The following is a 15,997-nucleotide window of genomic DNA, read 5'->3' on the forward strand; positions in this document are numbered from 1 at the left end:
CAGCGTTTCAGTTAAACACACCTGAGTAATAAAATTGTTCAAGTCTAAAAAATATTGTTGATTTTCAGAAGACTTAAACATCTTCACCCAGCTCTACATTCACCAGAAAAAAAAACTGCAGATTTCAAAGACTTGTAATTTTATTGTAGATGTTTGGAAAATTGAAATCATTTAGGGCAAGTAAAGCAAAACTAGGTATTTTCATACATTGCTGTAGAAATGATTTCTCATTTATGGGGAAAATATACTTTATTAGCCCAATTAGATATCCAGGAGGTCAGTTCCTGGAACAACTGTGATTACAGTACAGGAACAGATCATTTTGAAAATAACCAACCTGACAATATTTTAATATTAACTAAAAGTTAGAGATAACAAAAGTGTGCTTGTCAGAAGTACAAGTGAATTCTCTCAGATTTCAGATGCACTCACCTCACTGTAATTCACTCTGTTTGTTTGGCCAGCATGATTTCTGGGGTGTCAGGCATGACGTGAATCGAGGTCTTGTCTTTGTTCCACGCTTCAGTGTACAAACGCTAAGAAGAAAAGAGGAAGAGATTGATATGGCATTCAAAACTGGTTAATATCTCAATAATCAGGGAAAACACAGACCATACCAGATCAAAATACAGGAAATGTAACAGGGATAATCAGTCAGGTAATTAGGAGAGATAATATGAACAAAAGGAGGACAGGCTTGTGGAAATGTAACAACAATTTTAGAACACCACATTAATTAAGGAGAAGGAATAAATCAATGAGCATTGCTTGTGCTCAGTTCATTCCCAGTCCTGCCTCCAGGGTGAGACAGAGACCTCTGATGTGTCACGCACAGGGATCAGGACTCACCTTGTTCATGATGTCTGCGTTCTGCTTGGCCAACACCATCTCCAGGGAATCCGTGACACTGGTGAACTTGATGGTGTCCTGGATGCTGGCGGTAATTTTATCACTCAGGATCTCCCCTGCTCTCTTGGCTTTCTCAACTTCCAAGGAACCAATTGGGACCCAGCCTATGCCCCGCAGCCATTCCAGGTCAGATTTGTAGCAGTTCTGTTAAAAATACCCAAAAAATCACCCACATTGGTTATTCTATCAATAATAACAACATGCAACTGACATGGTGAATAGTTCACCAATAAGTAACCTCACTATCAAGTTAACAATTAATTTAAATAAATTCAAAGCACAAGAGAAAATATAGAAAAAACAACTGCATTTCTGCTACATTCAGAAAAAATATTGTCAACTTTTACAGAATAGTAAAGATAGCAATTCTGGAGTATCATTGAAGTATCAATATTACACATTCTGTTGGAGAGCTCAGTTTCAATCAGCCACAAAACTTAAAATAAATCTCAAGAAATCGGTTTTACCACATCACAACAAGATGGCCTGACCCTACTACATAAAATAAACTCATTCCTCAACAAAAATTGATTTCCAGAGAACTCACATCGCTCTGGAGCTCGTAGGCTTGCTTGGCGTGGATCACATCGTTCTGGTCGGGCAGACAGATCCACTGGTGTAGGTAGTGCCGGTAATCGGCATCACTGACCAACTGCTGGCATTTCTTGGCCACACAATTCCCAGCATGTCCACAGGGCTGCTGAGCTTGTCTTGGTCTTCTCAAAGTCCTTCTTGTACTCCTGTCACTCTGGATCTTGGCCACGTGCATGGACCACATCATCTTGGGGTCGTCCTCGATGTTCCTGGCCCCGATGTGGTGGCCCAGCTGTTTGCGATACCCTTCCTTGTACTTGTACTGAACACAAAACAAGATATTACAATTTTGTATCACCTATAAATATCAGTTACTCGTACTAAATATCTCCAACAACAACCATTCCAAACTTATCTATAACCTACCATTAAAAAACCCCCAAACAGTCAAATAAATTCTCACGCTAAAAATATTCTAAGATTCTAGAGCTAAAGTTTTTTGCTATTTGAGTTAGGACACTAAACAAAAAATTTTTATCAATTTGCTTTCTGAAGAAATGTGCTTTACTAAAATTAGTGAGAAATCATCCTGGTCTTGTTAAATGAATTTAATTCTTATTACATATAATTATAAACATACTGTAAATACTTATTTATACACATAGGGTTATGGCTATACAATTGTGATGATAGCAGCATTATATGTCTAAAAAATTATCAACATTTATTATTTTAAAACACATGATAATTTACTTGCAAAAATCTATTACTTGGGTCACAGTTTAACTGCAGTGCCTTTTACAGAATCCAGCTGATAATTTTCAGGTTGCAGAGGAGAGATGTCAACATAGAAAGAAACAAAAGAGTAGATTCTTACATCACTGGCAATTTGCCTGGATGCTTTGGCTGCTTGGATGGGGATGGCATCAGCTCTCAAATCATAGCCTTTCTTCTTTGCATCTTCCATGGCCTGTCTGTATTGTTTCTAGATGAAAATTAAAAATGGGACTCATATAAATTCCATATATTATATTCTATGCAGAACAAATTGCTTGGAAGTAGATCTAATAATTGTGTTTAGATTTATGCCCCCAGTTTTATCTATCTTTAACTCAAAACCTGATATCAGTACTGGTACAAATTAATGTCAAAGGAAGACCTTTGCTAAACATTTGTTAATAAATTTTTATTTTACTGATTTAAGTAATGTAGCATTGACTACACTTTAGAGCTAAGCTTTTCTTCTATACAAATGGAGTAAAACTTATTTTTAAAACCACTGATGTGGCTTACTGATGTGAAGTTGTTTGCCTAAAATAACGCTGAACACTGGCATCACACCTTTTCAGAATATGCTGTTATTTACCTTTCTGGTATTAATTTTGCCTTCCCAATCTATGTACACTGACAGAAATTACTGCCCAAAAATCCAGTGGAAACACACAGCTTGTATGGAATTTATAGAATTTCTTCTCTCCAGTACTCATTTTTCTATGTATGCACTACTACAAATATACAAACAATGCTTTTAAAGTCACAATTTTTTTGATAATAGGGGAGTTACTTAAGAAGACTGATAGTGTCATCTCTGAAGGTTTCCCACAACATTCCTGATGCAGCCATGACACAGAGCAGTTACATTTGGAGAGCTCCCACACTCACCAGACTGTAGTTTTTCTTGTTCTCTCTTGCCAGTGTGATTTCAGGAGTGTCAGGCATGATGTGGATTTGTGTCTTGTCTTTATCCCAGGCCTCAGTATACAAACGCTGCAGGACAAACACAGCAGAGTATTTGGAGACAGTCAGAACTGATAATTGTGACAAATTAACTAGTTATTATCTAGGAAGATATTATTAAATCAGCTCTTGATGAAAATAAGTTTCCCATTGATTACCAAGAATGGAAATTACATTTTTACAGCCTTGCTGTGCTGAAATCCCACAGCACAACACAAGTCTGTGGTCCTAGTGCTGTCTCAGGGCTTTAGGCAGAGACTGTTGCTGTGTTACCTGATGACATCCAGACTCACCTTGTTCATGGTGTCTGCATTCTGCTTGGCCAGCACCATGGGGAGAGAATCTGGGACGCTGGTGAACTTGATGGTGTCGGATGCTGGCGGTAGATTTTGTCACTCAGGATCTCCCCTGCTCTTGGCTTTCTCAACTTCCAAGGAACCAATTGGGACCCAGCCAATGCCCCGCAGCCATTCCAGGTCAGACTTGTAGCAGTTCTGTTACAAAATACAAAGGTTGTGGTTAAAAATTGCCCCTCCATGTGTTAATCAGAATTTAAATATATTATGAAGGATTATATGGAGATAATTCTGCTGTTGGGCTGTATATAAACATTTACAATGCCCTAACATTCAGATTCTTTCACTCCTTAAAATATAATGACCTTGCTTAGAACAGGGGGAAAAAAACACAAGATGAAAAAATACTACATGAGAGAAATCAATCTAATTATATTCCAAAGAAGTTACAAACATTTCAGTAGTCCAGGGCTTATAGCAAGTACTCACATCACTCTGCAGGTCGTACACTGTCTTGGCATGGACAACGTCGTTCTGGTCTGGCAGACAAGTCCATTCATGCAGGTAGTGCCGGTAATCGGCATCACTGACCAGCTCCTGGCATTTCTTGGCCAGCACCACTCCCAGCATGTACAGGGCTGCTGAACCTTGTCTTGAACTTCTCAAAGTCCTTCTTGTACTCCCTGTCACTCTGGATCTTGGCCACGTGCATGGACCACATCATCTTGGGGTCGTCCTCGATGTTCCTGGCCCCGATGTGGTGGCCCAGCTGTTTGCGATACCCTTCCTTGTACTTGTACTAGGGACAAAAAAATGTTCACTGAGTGTTAGGTTGGAGTTTTGCATGGTCCCAAGAGCCCCTGTGGCATCACCTCCAGATAATGCAGAAGTTGAAGCCACAGAGATTTTGAAGAAAGAAAGGATTCAACTCCAGCGTGTGCCACGAGGGCTGAGTGCACTCACATCACTGGCGATGTCCCGGGAAGCTTTGGCAGACTTGATGGGAATGGCATCTGCCCGCATGTCGTAGCCCTTCTTCTTCTCCTCCTCCATCGCCTGCTTGTACAGTTTCTGAAACAAACACCACCAGGGCCTCAGCATCACTGCTGCCAGGACACAGCAGTGCCCTGGATGACACAGAACCCTCACCAAGTACCCACCTCGCTGAAGTTCACTTTGTTCTGCTGGGCCAGCAGGATCCCAGGTGTCTGGCATGATGTGAATGCTGGTTTTGTCCTTCTCCCAGGCTGAGATGTACGAGCGCTGGAAAACGAGGAGCACACAGGGAGGTGAGATCGTACAGGCTCAGGGAACCAATGAGATCAGCACCATGAAGCATAGCAAGGGGGCTCTACTTGCACTGGCTCTGAAACTGCTGCCCATTTCCCAAAACTTTCTATTGCTTCACACTTTTCTTTTCCACACTGCACTCCATCACTGCTCCAACCACACAAAAGATTGCTTGATCCCAAACAAGAAACACAAATCCCTGAGGCAAGAGGACCCAGCATTCCTCTTGCATAACTCAGGCCATGGATAGACATAGAACAACATCCAGGGAAAGGAAGGTGTTCATTTCCTTCAGTATGCAAGCATGAAGAAGACTCACTTGGTTCATGATCTCAGAGTTGTGCTTTGCCAGCATCATGGGCATGGAGTCAGGAAGGCTCGTGAATTTGATGGTGTCTGGGTGCTGCCGGTACTTCTTGTCACTCAGGATCTCACTGCCCTTTTGTTCTTCTCAACATCCAGTGACCCAATTGGGGACCAGCCAATGCCCCTCAGCCACTGCAGGTCAGACTTGTACACGTTCTGCAAGGACAGGAAAGACACAAACAGCTCAGCAATCTCCTCACTCTAAGTAACCTCTTCTCCTACCACAGGGAACTCTCTAAAAGGGAGCACATTCCACTAGGTCAACTACCTGTCAGAGCCACATGTGACTCCAGATAAGCTCAGCTCCCAATAACCAGTCTCCCACTCCTGCAACAACGCAAAAGGCTATCACACAATCCACAAATCTTCCCCTCTGTCTTCCTGACATTTCCAGCAAAGACCTACCCCAACTGGCAATCTGCAACTGGCAGAGACATTGGAGGAGCCTTTTATCCCATCATCCAAGGCTCTCCATACCATTCTCGGCTGCACAGTTTCTTGCCTTTGCCAACAATTGGTTCTCCAGAAAGAAAAAGGATTTGAATTCCCTCGACATTCCCTTGTCACAAGACCTCCGCCACCAGTAAATAGACAAACCCAGGCTGTGACACAGCCTGTAACATCAACTCACATCACTCTGCAGGTCGTACACTGTCTTGGCATGGACAACGTCGCTCTGGTCGGGCAGGCAGGTCCAGCGGTGCAGAGGGTGCCGGTAATCGGCATCACTGACCAGCTCCTGGCATTTCTTGGCAGCACAATTCCCAGCATGTCCACAGGGCTGCTGAAGTGGGTCTTGGATTTCTCAAAGGCTTTCTTGTACTCTGTCACTCTGGATCTTGGCCACGTGCATGGACCACATCATCTTGGGGTCGTCCTCGATGTTCCTGGCCCCGATGTGGTGGCCCAGCTGTTTGCGATACCCTTCCTTGTACTTGTACTAGGGACAAAAAAATGTTCACTGAGTGTTAGGTTGGAGGTTTTGCATGGTCCCAAGAGCCCCTGTGGCACCACCTCCAGATAATGCAGAAGTTGAAGCCACAGAGATTTTGAAGAAAGAAAGGATTCAGCCCCAGCGTGTGCCACAAGGGCTGAGTGCACTCACATCACTGGCGATGTCCCGGGAAGCTTTGGCAGACTGGATGGGAATGGCATCTGCCCGCATGTCGTAGCCCTTCTTCTTCTCCTCCTCCATCGCCTGCTTGTACAGTTTCTGAAACAAACACCACCAGGGCCTCAGACATCACTGCTGTCAGGACACAGCAGTGCCCTGGGATGGACACTGCACCCTCACCAAGCACCCACCTCGCTGAAGTTCACTTTGTTCTGCTGGGCCAGCAGGATCCCAGGTGTGTCTGGCATGATGTGAATGCTGGTTTTGTCCTTCTCCCAGGCTGAGATGTACGAGCGCTGGAAAACGAGGAGCACACAGGGAGGTGAGACCCCACAGCTCAGGAAACAATGAGATCAGCACCATGAAGCATAGCAAGGGGGCTCTACTTTACAGTGACCCAGGAATCCCTTTCCTTTCCTTTCCCCAAGGTTTCCAACACTTCACCCTTTTCTATTCCACTCTCTAACTCATTAGGGCTCCAACCACACAAAAGAGTGTTTTATCTCAAACAAGGAGCATAAATCCCTGAGGCAAGAGGGATTTCCTCCCCTTGCACAGTCTGTGCCTTGGAAGGACACAGACTAAGTTCCTGGGAAAGGATGGTATTCATTTCCTTCAGGATGCAAACGCAAGGAAATCTCACTTGGTCCATGATTTTGGAGTTGTGCTTTGCCAGCATGGGCATGGAGTCAGGAAGGCTCGTGAATTTGATGGTGTCTGGGTGCTGCCGGTACTTCTTGTCACTCAGGATCTCACTCGCCCTCTTGTTCTTCTCAACATCCAGTGACCCAATTGGGGACCAGCCAATGCCCCTCAGCCACTGCAGGTCAGACTTGTACATTCTGGAAGGACAGGAAAGGACACAAACAGCTCAGCAACCTCCTCACTCCAAGCAATCTCATCTCTTACTATGGGAAGTTCTAACAAATGGAAATGTTCGTCTATGTCAACCCACTGGACACCTGGAATGGGACCCCTGTTAAATCAGCTCCTCACACCTGGCTCCCCACTCTTTCAACAGCACAAGTATCTGCCAAGGAATCCACCACCCTCCCGTTCCATTCCTTTTTATCTCCAGCAAAAACCCATCCTTTTTTCCATTCTGCCACTGGCAGAGGCATGGGATGTGCCTTACACCTCCCAAGACCCTTTGGATCATGTACCACTGCACGCAGAGCTTGTCATTTCCATTGTTGGCTCTGCAAAAGACAATATTTGACTGTACTGCCCTTCCCCTGCCTTACTGTACTGAAGGTCCCAGCCACAACTCTCACCATAAAATATTCATGCTAGAAATAATTCTTCGTGACCATGAAGTAGAGTCCACACAAACACCAGCACTATTCCATGACAAGAAGTGCCACAACACAACCTCAGTCCCTCAGAATCAGCCAAGAATTATTATCCTCACATACACCTCTTCCAGCACAGGAAGAGAACACAAGAGAGAACTTGTGGTTGTAACACAGTCAGTAAAGAACAACTCACATCACTCTGTAGGTCATACACTGTCCTGGCATGGACAACGTCGCTCTGGTCAGGCAGACAGGTCCAGCGGTGCAGAGGGTGCCGGTAATCAGCATCACTGACCACTCCTGGCATTTCTTGGCCAGCACCACCCCAGCATGTCCACAGGGCTGCTGAACCTTGTCTTGAACTTCTCAAAGTCCTTCTTGTACTCTCTGTCACTCTGGATCTTGGCCACGTGCATGGACCACATCATCTTGGGGTCGTCCTCGATGTTCCTGGCCCCGATGTGGTGGCCCAGCTGTTTGCGATACCCTTCCTTGTACTTGTACTATGGACAAAAAAACGTTCACTGTGTGTTAGTTTAGGGGTTTTTAATGTCACCAAGACCTCTGTGGCACCACTCCAAAAAACATAGCAGTTGAAGTCACAGAGATGTTAGACTGAGAAAAGACTCAGCCCCAGCCACGAGGGCTGAGTGCACTCACATCACTGGCGATGTCCCGGGAAGCTTTGGCAGACTTGATGGGAATGGCATCTGCCCGCATGTCATAGCCCTTCTTCTTCTCCTCCTCCATCGCCTGCTTGTACAGTTTCTGAAACAAACACCACCAGGGCCTCAGGCATCACTGCTGCCAGGACACAGCAGTGCCCAGGGTGGACACAGAACCCTCACCAAGCACCCACCTCGCTGAAGTTCACTTTGTTCTGCTGGGCCAGCAGGATCCCAGGGGTGTCTGGCATGATGTGAATGCTGGTTTTGTCCTTCTCCCAGGCTGAGATGTACGAGCGCTGGAAAACAAGAAGCACACAGGGAGGTGAGACCCACAGCTCAGGGAAACAAACTCAATGAGATCAGGTCCATGAGCCAAAGCAAGGGGCTCTACTTTGCATTGACCCAGGAACACCTTTCCCTTCCCCAGTGTTTCCAATGCTTCACTCTTTCTGTTTTCCACACTACACCTCATTACAGCTCCAAAAGATTGTTTTATCTCAAACAAGGAACACAAATCCCTGAGGCAAGAATATGCAGCAGCCCCCTAGAAGAACCCAGATTATAGAAGGAGATAGAACAACATCCTGAGAAAGAAGGTGTTCATTTCATTTAGGATGCAAACACAAGGAAATCTCACTTGGTCCATGATTTTGGAGTTGTGCTTTGCCAGCACCATGGGCATGGAGTCAGGAAGGCTCGTGAATTTGATGGTGTCTGGGTGCTGCCGGTACTTCTTGTCACTCAGGATCTCGCTCGCCCTCTTGTTCTTCTCAACATCCAGTGACCCAATTGGGGACCAGCCAATGCCCCTCAGCCACTGCAGGTCAGACTTGTACACGTTCTGCAAGGACAGGAAAGGAAACATCAGCTCAGCAAGTCCTCACTCCAGTAACCTCATCTACACGGGTAACTCTGCTTAATGGAGCATGTTCCACTGGATCAACCCACCAGTCACCCATTCAGTGTTTGTACTCATCTCTTAGGGTTCTTCACACCATTTTCATCTGCACCCAACACTTGTCAACCCTAGGTTCTCCAGAAAAGAAGGACTTCAATCTACTGGTCTTTCCCTGACACTTTCCTGCAACTGTAGAAGAACACAGGACTGTCACACAGTCAGTAAAGAAGAACTCACGTCACTCTGCAGGTCATACACTGTCTTGGCATGGACAACGTCGCTCTGGTCGGGCAGGCAGGTCCAGCGGTGCAGGGGTGCCGGTAATCGGCATCACTGACCAGCTCCTGGCATTTCTTGGCCAACACAATTCCCAGCATGTCACGGGCTGCTGAAGTGGGTCTTGGACTTCTCAAAGGCTTTCTTGTACTCCCTGTCACTCTGGATCTTGGCCACGTGCATGGACCACATCATCTTGGGGTCGTCCTCGATGTTCCTGGCCCCGATGTGGTGGCCCAGCTGTTTGCGATACCCTTCCTTGTACTTGTACTGTAGGAAAAAACAATATGTACTGACTATTATTTCAGGGTGTTTTACATTCTTTGGAATCCCTGTAATGCCACCTCCAACAATTATCAGCTGAAACACAGAGAGTTTATAGTCTGAAAGTGTTCAGCTGATGATCTACATTGTACAGTGTACAGTTAGAAAAGAATCCACACATTGTGCTTCTGATAAAACTCACATTTTTCAAGGTTCTCCTTGGCCTATGTATTAAGACCTACTGAGAGGAAGAAAAGGCTCTAAATCATGAAAGCTATACTAAAGACCTGAACTTCAACAAATACACCTGCATACAGAATCATTTACTGATCTTCAAGCCAAATCAACTCTTACTCAAAACTACTGAAGCAACAAAATGTAACTACACAGAGACTTACTGGGAAGCTTAAATAAGGACAGCAAACACATACAGGATGCAATTTTGTATTAATACCTAAGGGCAACAAAAAACATGCTTTTTTATACAGATTTAATTTTTAAACAGAAACTTGGTTTGAGTTTCCTTCGTCATGCACAGATCAGTTGTGTGGCTGCAGAGACAGGGCCATGCAGAGGGGCAGTGCTGAGGGCAGACCAACACCTCAGAATTCCAGGTTGCTGCATGAGGAGATGCATTCACAAGCCCAGGAGGGACCCTGGCCACCCCCAGCTCCCATGGTTACTCCTCCACATCACCTAGGCCTTCCCTTGCAATAATGCACACCCACAACTGCAGGGACAGCTACAGGTGGGCAGTGTAGAACAAAAAACTTGCTGGACAACTGAATGGCAGTGAGAGGTAATGATTTGTTGCCTACATTTGTATCAGCTGCAAACCCTGGGATCAGCTGCCACACGTGGCACCTGTGTGACAGTGTGTGCCACGAGGGCTGAGTGCACTCACATCACTGGCGATGTCCCGGGAAGCTTTGGCAGACTTGATGGGAATGGCATCTGCCCGCATGTCGTAGCCCTTCTTCTTCTCCTCCTCCATCGCCTGCTTGTACAGTTTCTGAAACAAACACCACCAGGGCCTCAGGCATGGCTGCTGCCAGGACACAGCAGTGCCAGGGATGGACACTGCACCCTCACCAAGTACCCACCTCGCTGAAGTTCACTTTGTTCTGCTGGGCCTGAAGGATCCCAGGGTGTCTGGCATGATGTGAATGCTGGTTTTGTCCTTCTCCCAGGCTGAGATGTACGAGCGCTGGAAACGAGAGCACACAGGGAGGTGAGATCATACAGCTCAGGGAAACAACTCAATGAGCAAATCAGACCCATGACCAAAGCAAGGGGCTCTACTTTGCACTAACCCAGAAATTTCTGCCCTTTTCCCAAAACTTGCTAATGCTTCACCCTTTTCTTTTCCACATTGCACTCCATTACTGCTCCAACCACACAAAAGATTGTTTGATCCCAAACCCTGATGCAAGAGGACCCAATATTCCCCATGCATAACTGGGCCATGGAAGCACCATATCTTGACATAGGAAGACATCTGTTCCTTCAGGATGCAAACACAAGGAAATCTCACTTGGTCCATGATTTTGGAGTTGTGCTTTGCCAGCATCATGGGCATGGAGTCAGGAAGGCTCGTGAATTTGATGGTGTCTGGGTGCTGCCGGTACTTCTTGTCACTCAGGATCTCGCTCGCCCTCTTGTTCTTCTCAACATCCAGGACCCAATTGGGGACCAGCCAATGCCCCTCAGCCACTGCAGGTCAGACTTGTACACGTTCTGCAAGGACAGGAAAGACACAAACAGCTCAGCAACCTCCTCACTCCAAGCAATCTCATCTCCTACCAATGGTGTTTCTGAATGCACATGTTCCACTGGATCAACCCCAGCCACCCATTCAGTGTTTGTATCCATCTCCTAAGCTCTCCATACCATTCTACCTGCCTTAGTGTTTGTTTGCTGGTTCTACATAAAAAATTTGACTCCTTTGCCCCTTCTCTGCCACACAGACCCCTCCTTCTAAACTAGAATAGAACACAGGGCAGACAAGCCAAGGTTCTCACAAAGCCAGTAGAGAACAACTCACATCACTCTGTAGGTCATACACTGTCTTGGCATGGACAACGTCACTCTGGTCAGGCAGGCAGGTCCAGCGGTGCAGAGGGTGCCGGTAATCGGCATCACTGACCAGCTCCTGGCATTTCTTGGCCAGCACCACCCCCAGCATGTCCACAGGGCTGCTGAACCTTGTCTTGGATTTCTCAAAGTCCTTCTTGTACTCTCTGTCACTCTGGATCTTGGCCACATGCATGGACCACATCATCTTGGGGTCGTCCTCGATGTTCCTGGCCCAATGTGGTGCCCAGCTGTTTTCTGTATGCAGTTTTGTATTTGTACTAATTGAACACAGAAGCAACAATTACACTTCTTTCCAAGCTGCCATTTCAGTTTCTCTGTTGTTAATACAGTAATTAACCATTTTGAATCTAGCGTATTTTAATTTGTTTGTGTTTTTTCCCAAATTTTTAGCATTTTTATAACGTCCAGGAGATCATACAGGATTTCTCATAGCTATATACTATGATCTTTAATTATTGTATCTAATTAATTAATTTTGCACCATTAAGAGTGACACAACCTTTGAGGTGGAACAAACAACAGTATTAAAATTTTACATATCTCCTCCTATTAAATATAAACCATTTTTACCCAAGGTTTTGTGCCCCCTCTGTTGCCCACTCTGATTTTCCCTCTGCCAGACCCACCTCGCTGGCTATGTCTCGGGATGCCTTGGCTGCCTGCAGGGGGATGGCATCAGGAGGGAGGTCATAACCTTTCTTCTTCAGCTCTTCAAATCCCACCTTGTAACGTTTCTGTTGGTGAAGGATTCAAAGGATTATGCAGATAAAATTCTAGAGAGTTTTTCAATGCTACAACCTTCCACCTCTGACTATTGAAAGAAAGCATGGGTTTCCAAACACAGTTTAATTAATTAAATTAAACTCCATACCATACTCCATACTCATTATACTCCATGTATTTTGTAACTTTGGATATAAAATATTTTAAAATTACAATTTAGATATTTTCTGATTATTTCATTGAAGATCAAATTTTCTTTTAGCAAATATATTAATCTGAATTATTGCCAGAGCTTTCTGTAGAGGTAATGCTACCCTGTGATTCTCTATACCCAGTTTCAAATGCAAACTTACATCACTTGTGTTAACCAAGTTTGATTTAGCCAGCAAAATTTCAGGTGTATCAGGCATGATGTGAACCTTAGTCTTGTCCTTGTTCCAAGCTTCCTTGTAGAGTATCTGAGAGACACAAACAAAAACCTGCTCTGATGCAAGATTCACCTGCACAGCAGTAATTTCAGTTACCTTTACTCTGCATTAGCAAAGCAAAGACATACTAAGCAAGAATTAGGAATGTAAACAAGCAAGAGAGTAAAATCAAATAATACAATGACTTCTTACAGAAATACCTTTTTTCTCCTTTGCATCTATGTAATGTCATGGAAACAGCATTAAAACAATATATTTACATACTGGTTACTAAAGGTCTTATTTGGAGTTACACTAAGCAAATTATCAGTGCTCAAGATCTTCATCTCCTGAACAAGACATAAAGAGCTGTGAGGCCCTTACTATAAACACTGCTATCTGCATATTTTAAGTGCATGTTCTGAATCAGAGATCCTTTTTAAAAATGTATAGTAATTTTTCATTCATTGAATCCCACGTTCTGTCTCCAGAGAGAACTTACATCACTCCTATTTTTGGCATTAGATTTTGCCAACACAACATCCATGGCATCGGGATACTTGTGAACTTAATAGTGTCTGGGTGTTGTCTGTACTTCTTCTCATTCAGTATTCAGAAGCTTTCTTGTTCTTTTCAGCTTCCAGAGATCCCAAAGGACTCCATCCAATGCCTCTGAGCCACTGCAGATCTGACTTATACACGTTCTGTTCAGGATAAAAATCAAAACCATAGCAGGTTATTTCACTGTTCATTGATTAAACCTATGAAAAGTCAAACTGGCAGTTTAGCTCCACTCTGATCTATACTGATTTCAAAAGTGAGTCATCAAAGATACTTCCCAATTATTTGACATGGGAACAAGTGGATTAAACCCAGGGGTAGCTTACATCACTCTGCAGCTCGTTGACCCTCTTTGCCTCGGTGACATCGACCTGGTCTGGCAGGCAGGTCCAGCGGTGCAGAATGTGTTTGTAGTCCACGTCACTGACCAGCTCCTGACATTTCTTAGCCAGAAGGAAGCCCAGCATATCCACAGGCATATTGAACTTGGTCTTCCACTTTTCAAAGTCCTTCTTGTACTCCCTCTCACTCTGCATTTTAGCTACTTGCATGGACCACAACATCTTGGGGTCATCCTGCAAGCTGCGGAATCCGATGTGATGTCCCTGCTGCTTGCGGTACCCTTCTTTGTACTTGAACTGCAGGGACAAAGTGGCAACACTCAAATCAGTGACAAACATGCAAGCAAAATACCAATATATTCCCTCATCTTCATGCTTCTCATGGAATTACCCCTGGAAGTGTCCAAGGCCAGGTTGGATGGGGTTTAGAGCAAGCTGGGGTAGTGGAGTGTGACTGCCCACAGGAGGGGTTGAACTGAATAATCCTTACTGCCCCTTCCCACCCAAACCATTTTGTGATTCTATGATTTATAAATAAGAAACTTGTTATGGCATCTCATGTGAAGTTTTAGCAGCCCCTTGACTGATATGCATGACTTGGTGTCAGTGAATGCTCTCCCTGGGAAAGAAGAGAACATGGCAATGGAATGGTCTCCTGAGCCATTGATTCACACACTCTGTTCAGAACTCTCCAAAACTGAAATATTTTGATAACAAATCATCACAATGAAAAATTATGAAATAAAATAAACTTTAGCACAGGAGACATTTCCTAAGTATTACTGAAATCTCTTCCACAGATGCAGGAGTTGCATTTGTACCAAGTTACGGTAACAGCAGTCCAAGTGTCACCACATCTGTTTCAGAGCTGTAATGAGGATTTCTCTGGACAGGCACTGGGCTCAGCTAATTGGACCAAATTTGCTGCTCTGAAAATGAAGCAGTCAAAAGAGTAGAAAACTCCTCCCTTTTTATGACCAGCCATGTCATGAATGGACCAAACTTTGGACTTGTTAATATGTCAGAGAAACTCTTGCTAAAGTGGACAAAAACAGCTCAGGAAAGATTTTGTGCAGTTTTGGTTGGACTGAGCCACACTTAGCAGAGAGTGTAATTCAATTTACTGTGACTCTGTGGTTTAAAAAAACATATCAATGAGTGTCACATTGAGTTCAAAATGCTGCTTACATCACTTGCAATGTCCCTTGAAGCTTTGGCAGCTTTCACTGACATGGCTTCAGGTGTGAGATCATAGCCTTTCTTTATCATTTCCTCCCAGCCAAGCTTGTAGAGTTTCTAAAATGAAAACAATATTAATTAAAATCAGTAATACAGATGTCACCTGCTATTTAATACACTAATGAGCCAAACTCTGGTCACCCACAGGCTTCAGTTATGAGAGAAGGGCTGCTAGAATGGGAACTGAGAAATAGGAAAGTGATAAACAAGGAATGCTGGTCTTCCAAGGCTTAGGAGAGGGACTAAATATTTTTTCACTACTTAGCAGCTTCCTATTATAGCTTTTCTTGATTTGAAACATATCTGGAGAATTTGAAATACATACAACTGAGATAACTGAACACTTTTGATTGACTTAACAAAATTTTAAAAAGGTTTTCATGAAACCATTTAACAGACAAGTCAGTTTGTGCACAGTTGACTTTAAGTACAGGCATTCTTAGTAAATATTTGCCTCTGAGCAAGGATGCAAAGCAAATGCTGAGTGTTTTCTGCTGGCACAACTGTCACTTTTTCCTATCTGAAAGCTGAGAGAAAACTGGAATCACTGCATCTACTTTTTCCAATGGGTTAGCTTAAAAATACACACATTAACTTGTAATTTTATGTAAGAAATTTTTAATATTACTGAATTCTATGCTAAGCATAGAGTATGGTCTATACACTTTCAGATTTCAAAAACAGGACTTATTTTCCATACATATAATGCAATTTAATCTGTTAGTTTGCCAATCTGGTACTTATTTTACTCTGAAAATGAAAATTAAATTCTTGCCTGTGCTCTAAATCTCTAGTAGATAGATATTACAGTAATTTCACGATTATAAGCCGCACCATTTTGACTAAAATTTTGGTCCGAACCCAAAGTGCGGCTTATAATCAGGTGCGGCTTATCTATGGACAAAGAACGAAAAGTTGCTGTTTTAGTTTGGAGGACAGGTGTCTGCTGAGAAAGGCAGGAGTTTCTCTTTGAAATGGAGAA

At 44.0% G+C, this 15,997-nt stretch overlaps 1 protein-coding gene across 1 annotated transcript in view; it reads right to left on the reverse strand.

Annotated features, from left to right (window-relative positions):
* Nucleotides 1–15,997, reverse strand: part of LOC116999003 (nebulin-like) — a 103,785-nt gene that overhangs the window by 68,889 nt on the left and 18,899 nt on the right. The window contains 49 exon segments of the mRNA XM_033065277.2: nucleotides 433–455; nucleotides 458–536; nucleotides 850–1,053; nucleotides 1,457–1,581; nucleotides 1,584–1,613; nucleotides 1,616–1,651; nucleotides 1,654–1,765; nucleotides 2,321–2,428; nucleotides 3,106–3,210; nucleotides 3,474–3,556; nucleotides 3,559–3,596; nucleotides 3,598–3,674; nucleotides 3,966–4,107; nucleotides 4,109–4,275; nucleotides 4,440–4,547; nucleotides 4,637–4,682; nucleotides 4,684–4,739; nucleotides 5,086–5,201; nucleotides 5,204–5,288; nucleotides 5,764–5,888; nucleotides 5,891–5,958; nucleotides 5,960–6,072; nucleotides 6,238–6,345; nucleotides 6,438–6,542; nucleotides 6,890–7,088; nucleotides 7,658–7,665; nucleotides 7,735–7,841; nucleotides 7,844–7,870; nucleotides 7,873–8,044; nucleotides 8,202–8,309; nucleotides 8,401–8,505; nucleotides 8,847–9,050; nucleotides 9,345–9,421; nucleotides 9,424–9,488; nucleotides 9,490–9,653; nucleotides 10,552–10,659; nucleotides 10,751–10,797; nucleotides 10,800–10,854; nucleotides 11,182–11,327; nucleotides 11,330–11,384; nucleotides 11,692–11,953; nucleotides 11,955–12,001; nucleotides 12,371–12,478; nucleotides 12,821–12,925; nucleotides 13,377–13,429; nucleotides 13,432–13,488; nucleotides 13,491–13,578; nucleotides 13,762–14,073; nucleotides 14,965–15,072. Of these exon segments, the coding sequence (XP_032921168.2) occupies nucleotides 433–455; nucleotides 458–536; nucleotides 850–1,053; nucleotides 1,457–1,581; nucleotides 1,584–1,613; nucleotides 1,616–1,651; nucleotides 1,654–1,765; nucleotides 2,321–2,428; nucleotides 3,106–3,210; nucleotides 3,474–3,556; nucleotides 3,559–3,596; nucleotides 3,598–3,674; nucleotides 3,966–4,107; nucleotides 4,109–4,275; nucleotides 4,440–4,547; nucleotides 4,637–4,682; nucleotides 4,684–4,739; nucleotides 5,086–5,201; nucleotides 5,204–5,288; nucleotides 5,764–5,888; nucleotides 5,891–5,958; nucleotides 5,960–6,072; nucleotides 6,238–6,345; nucleotides 6,438–6,542; nucleotides 6,890–7,088; nucleotides 7,658–7,665; nucleotides 7,735–7,841; nucleotides 7,844–7,870; nucleotides 7,873–8,044; nucleotides 8,202–8,309; nucleotides 8,401–8,505; nucleotides 8,847–9,050; nucleotides 9,345–9,421; nucleotides 9,424–9,488; nucleotides 9,490–9,653; nucleotides 10,552–10,659; nucleotides 10,751–10,797; nucleotides 10,800–10,854; nucleotides 11,182–11,327; nucleotides 11,330–11,384; nucleotides 11,692–11,953; nucleotides 11,955–12,001; nucleotides 12,371–12,478; nucleotides 12,821–12,925; nucleotides 13,377–13,429; nucleotides 13,432–13,488; nucleotides 13,491–13,578; nucleotides 13,762–14,073; nucleotides 14,965–15,072 (5,046 nt within the window).

This window comes from Catharus ustulatus, chromosome 7 (assembly GCF_009819885.2).
Source record: "Catharus ustulatus isolate bCatUst1 chromosome 7, bCatUst1.pri.v2, whole genome shotgun sequence".
NCBI classification, from domain to species: Eukaryota; Metazoa; Chordata; class Aves; order Passeriformes; family Turdidae; genus Catharus; species Catharus ustulatus.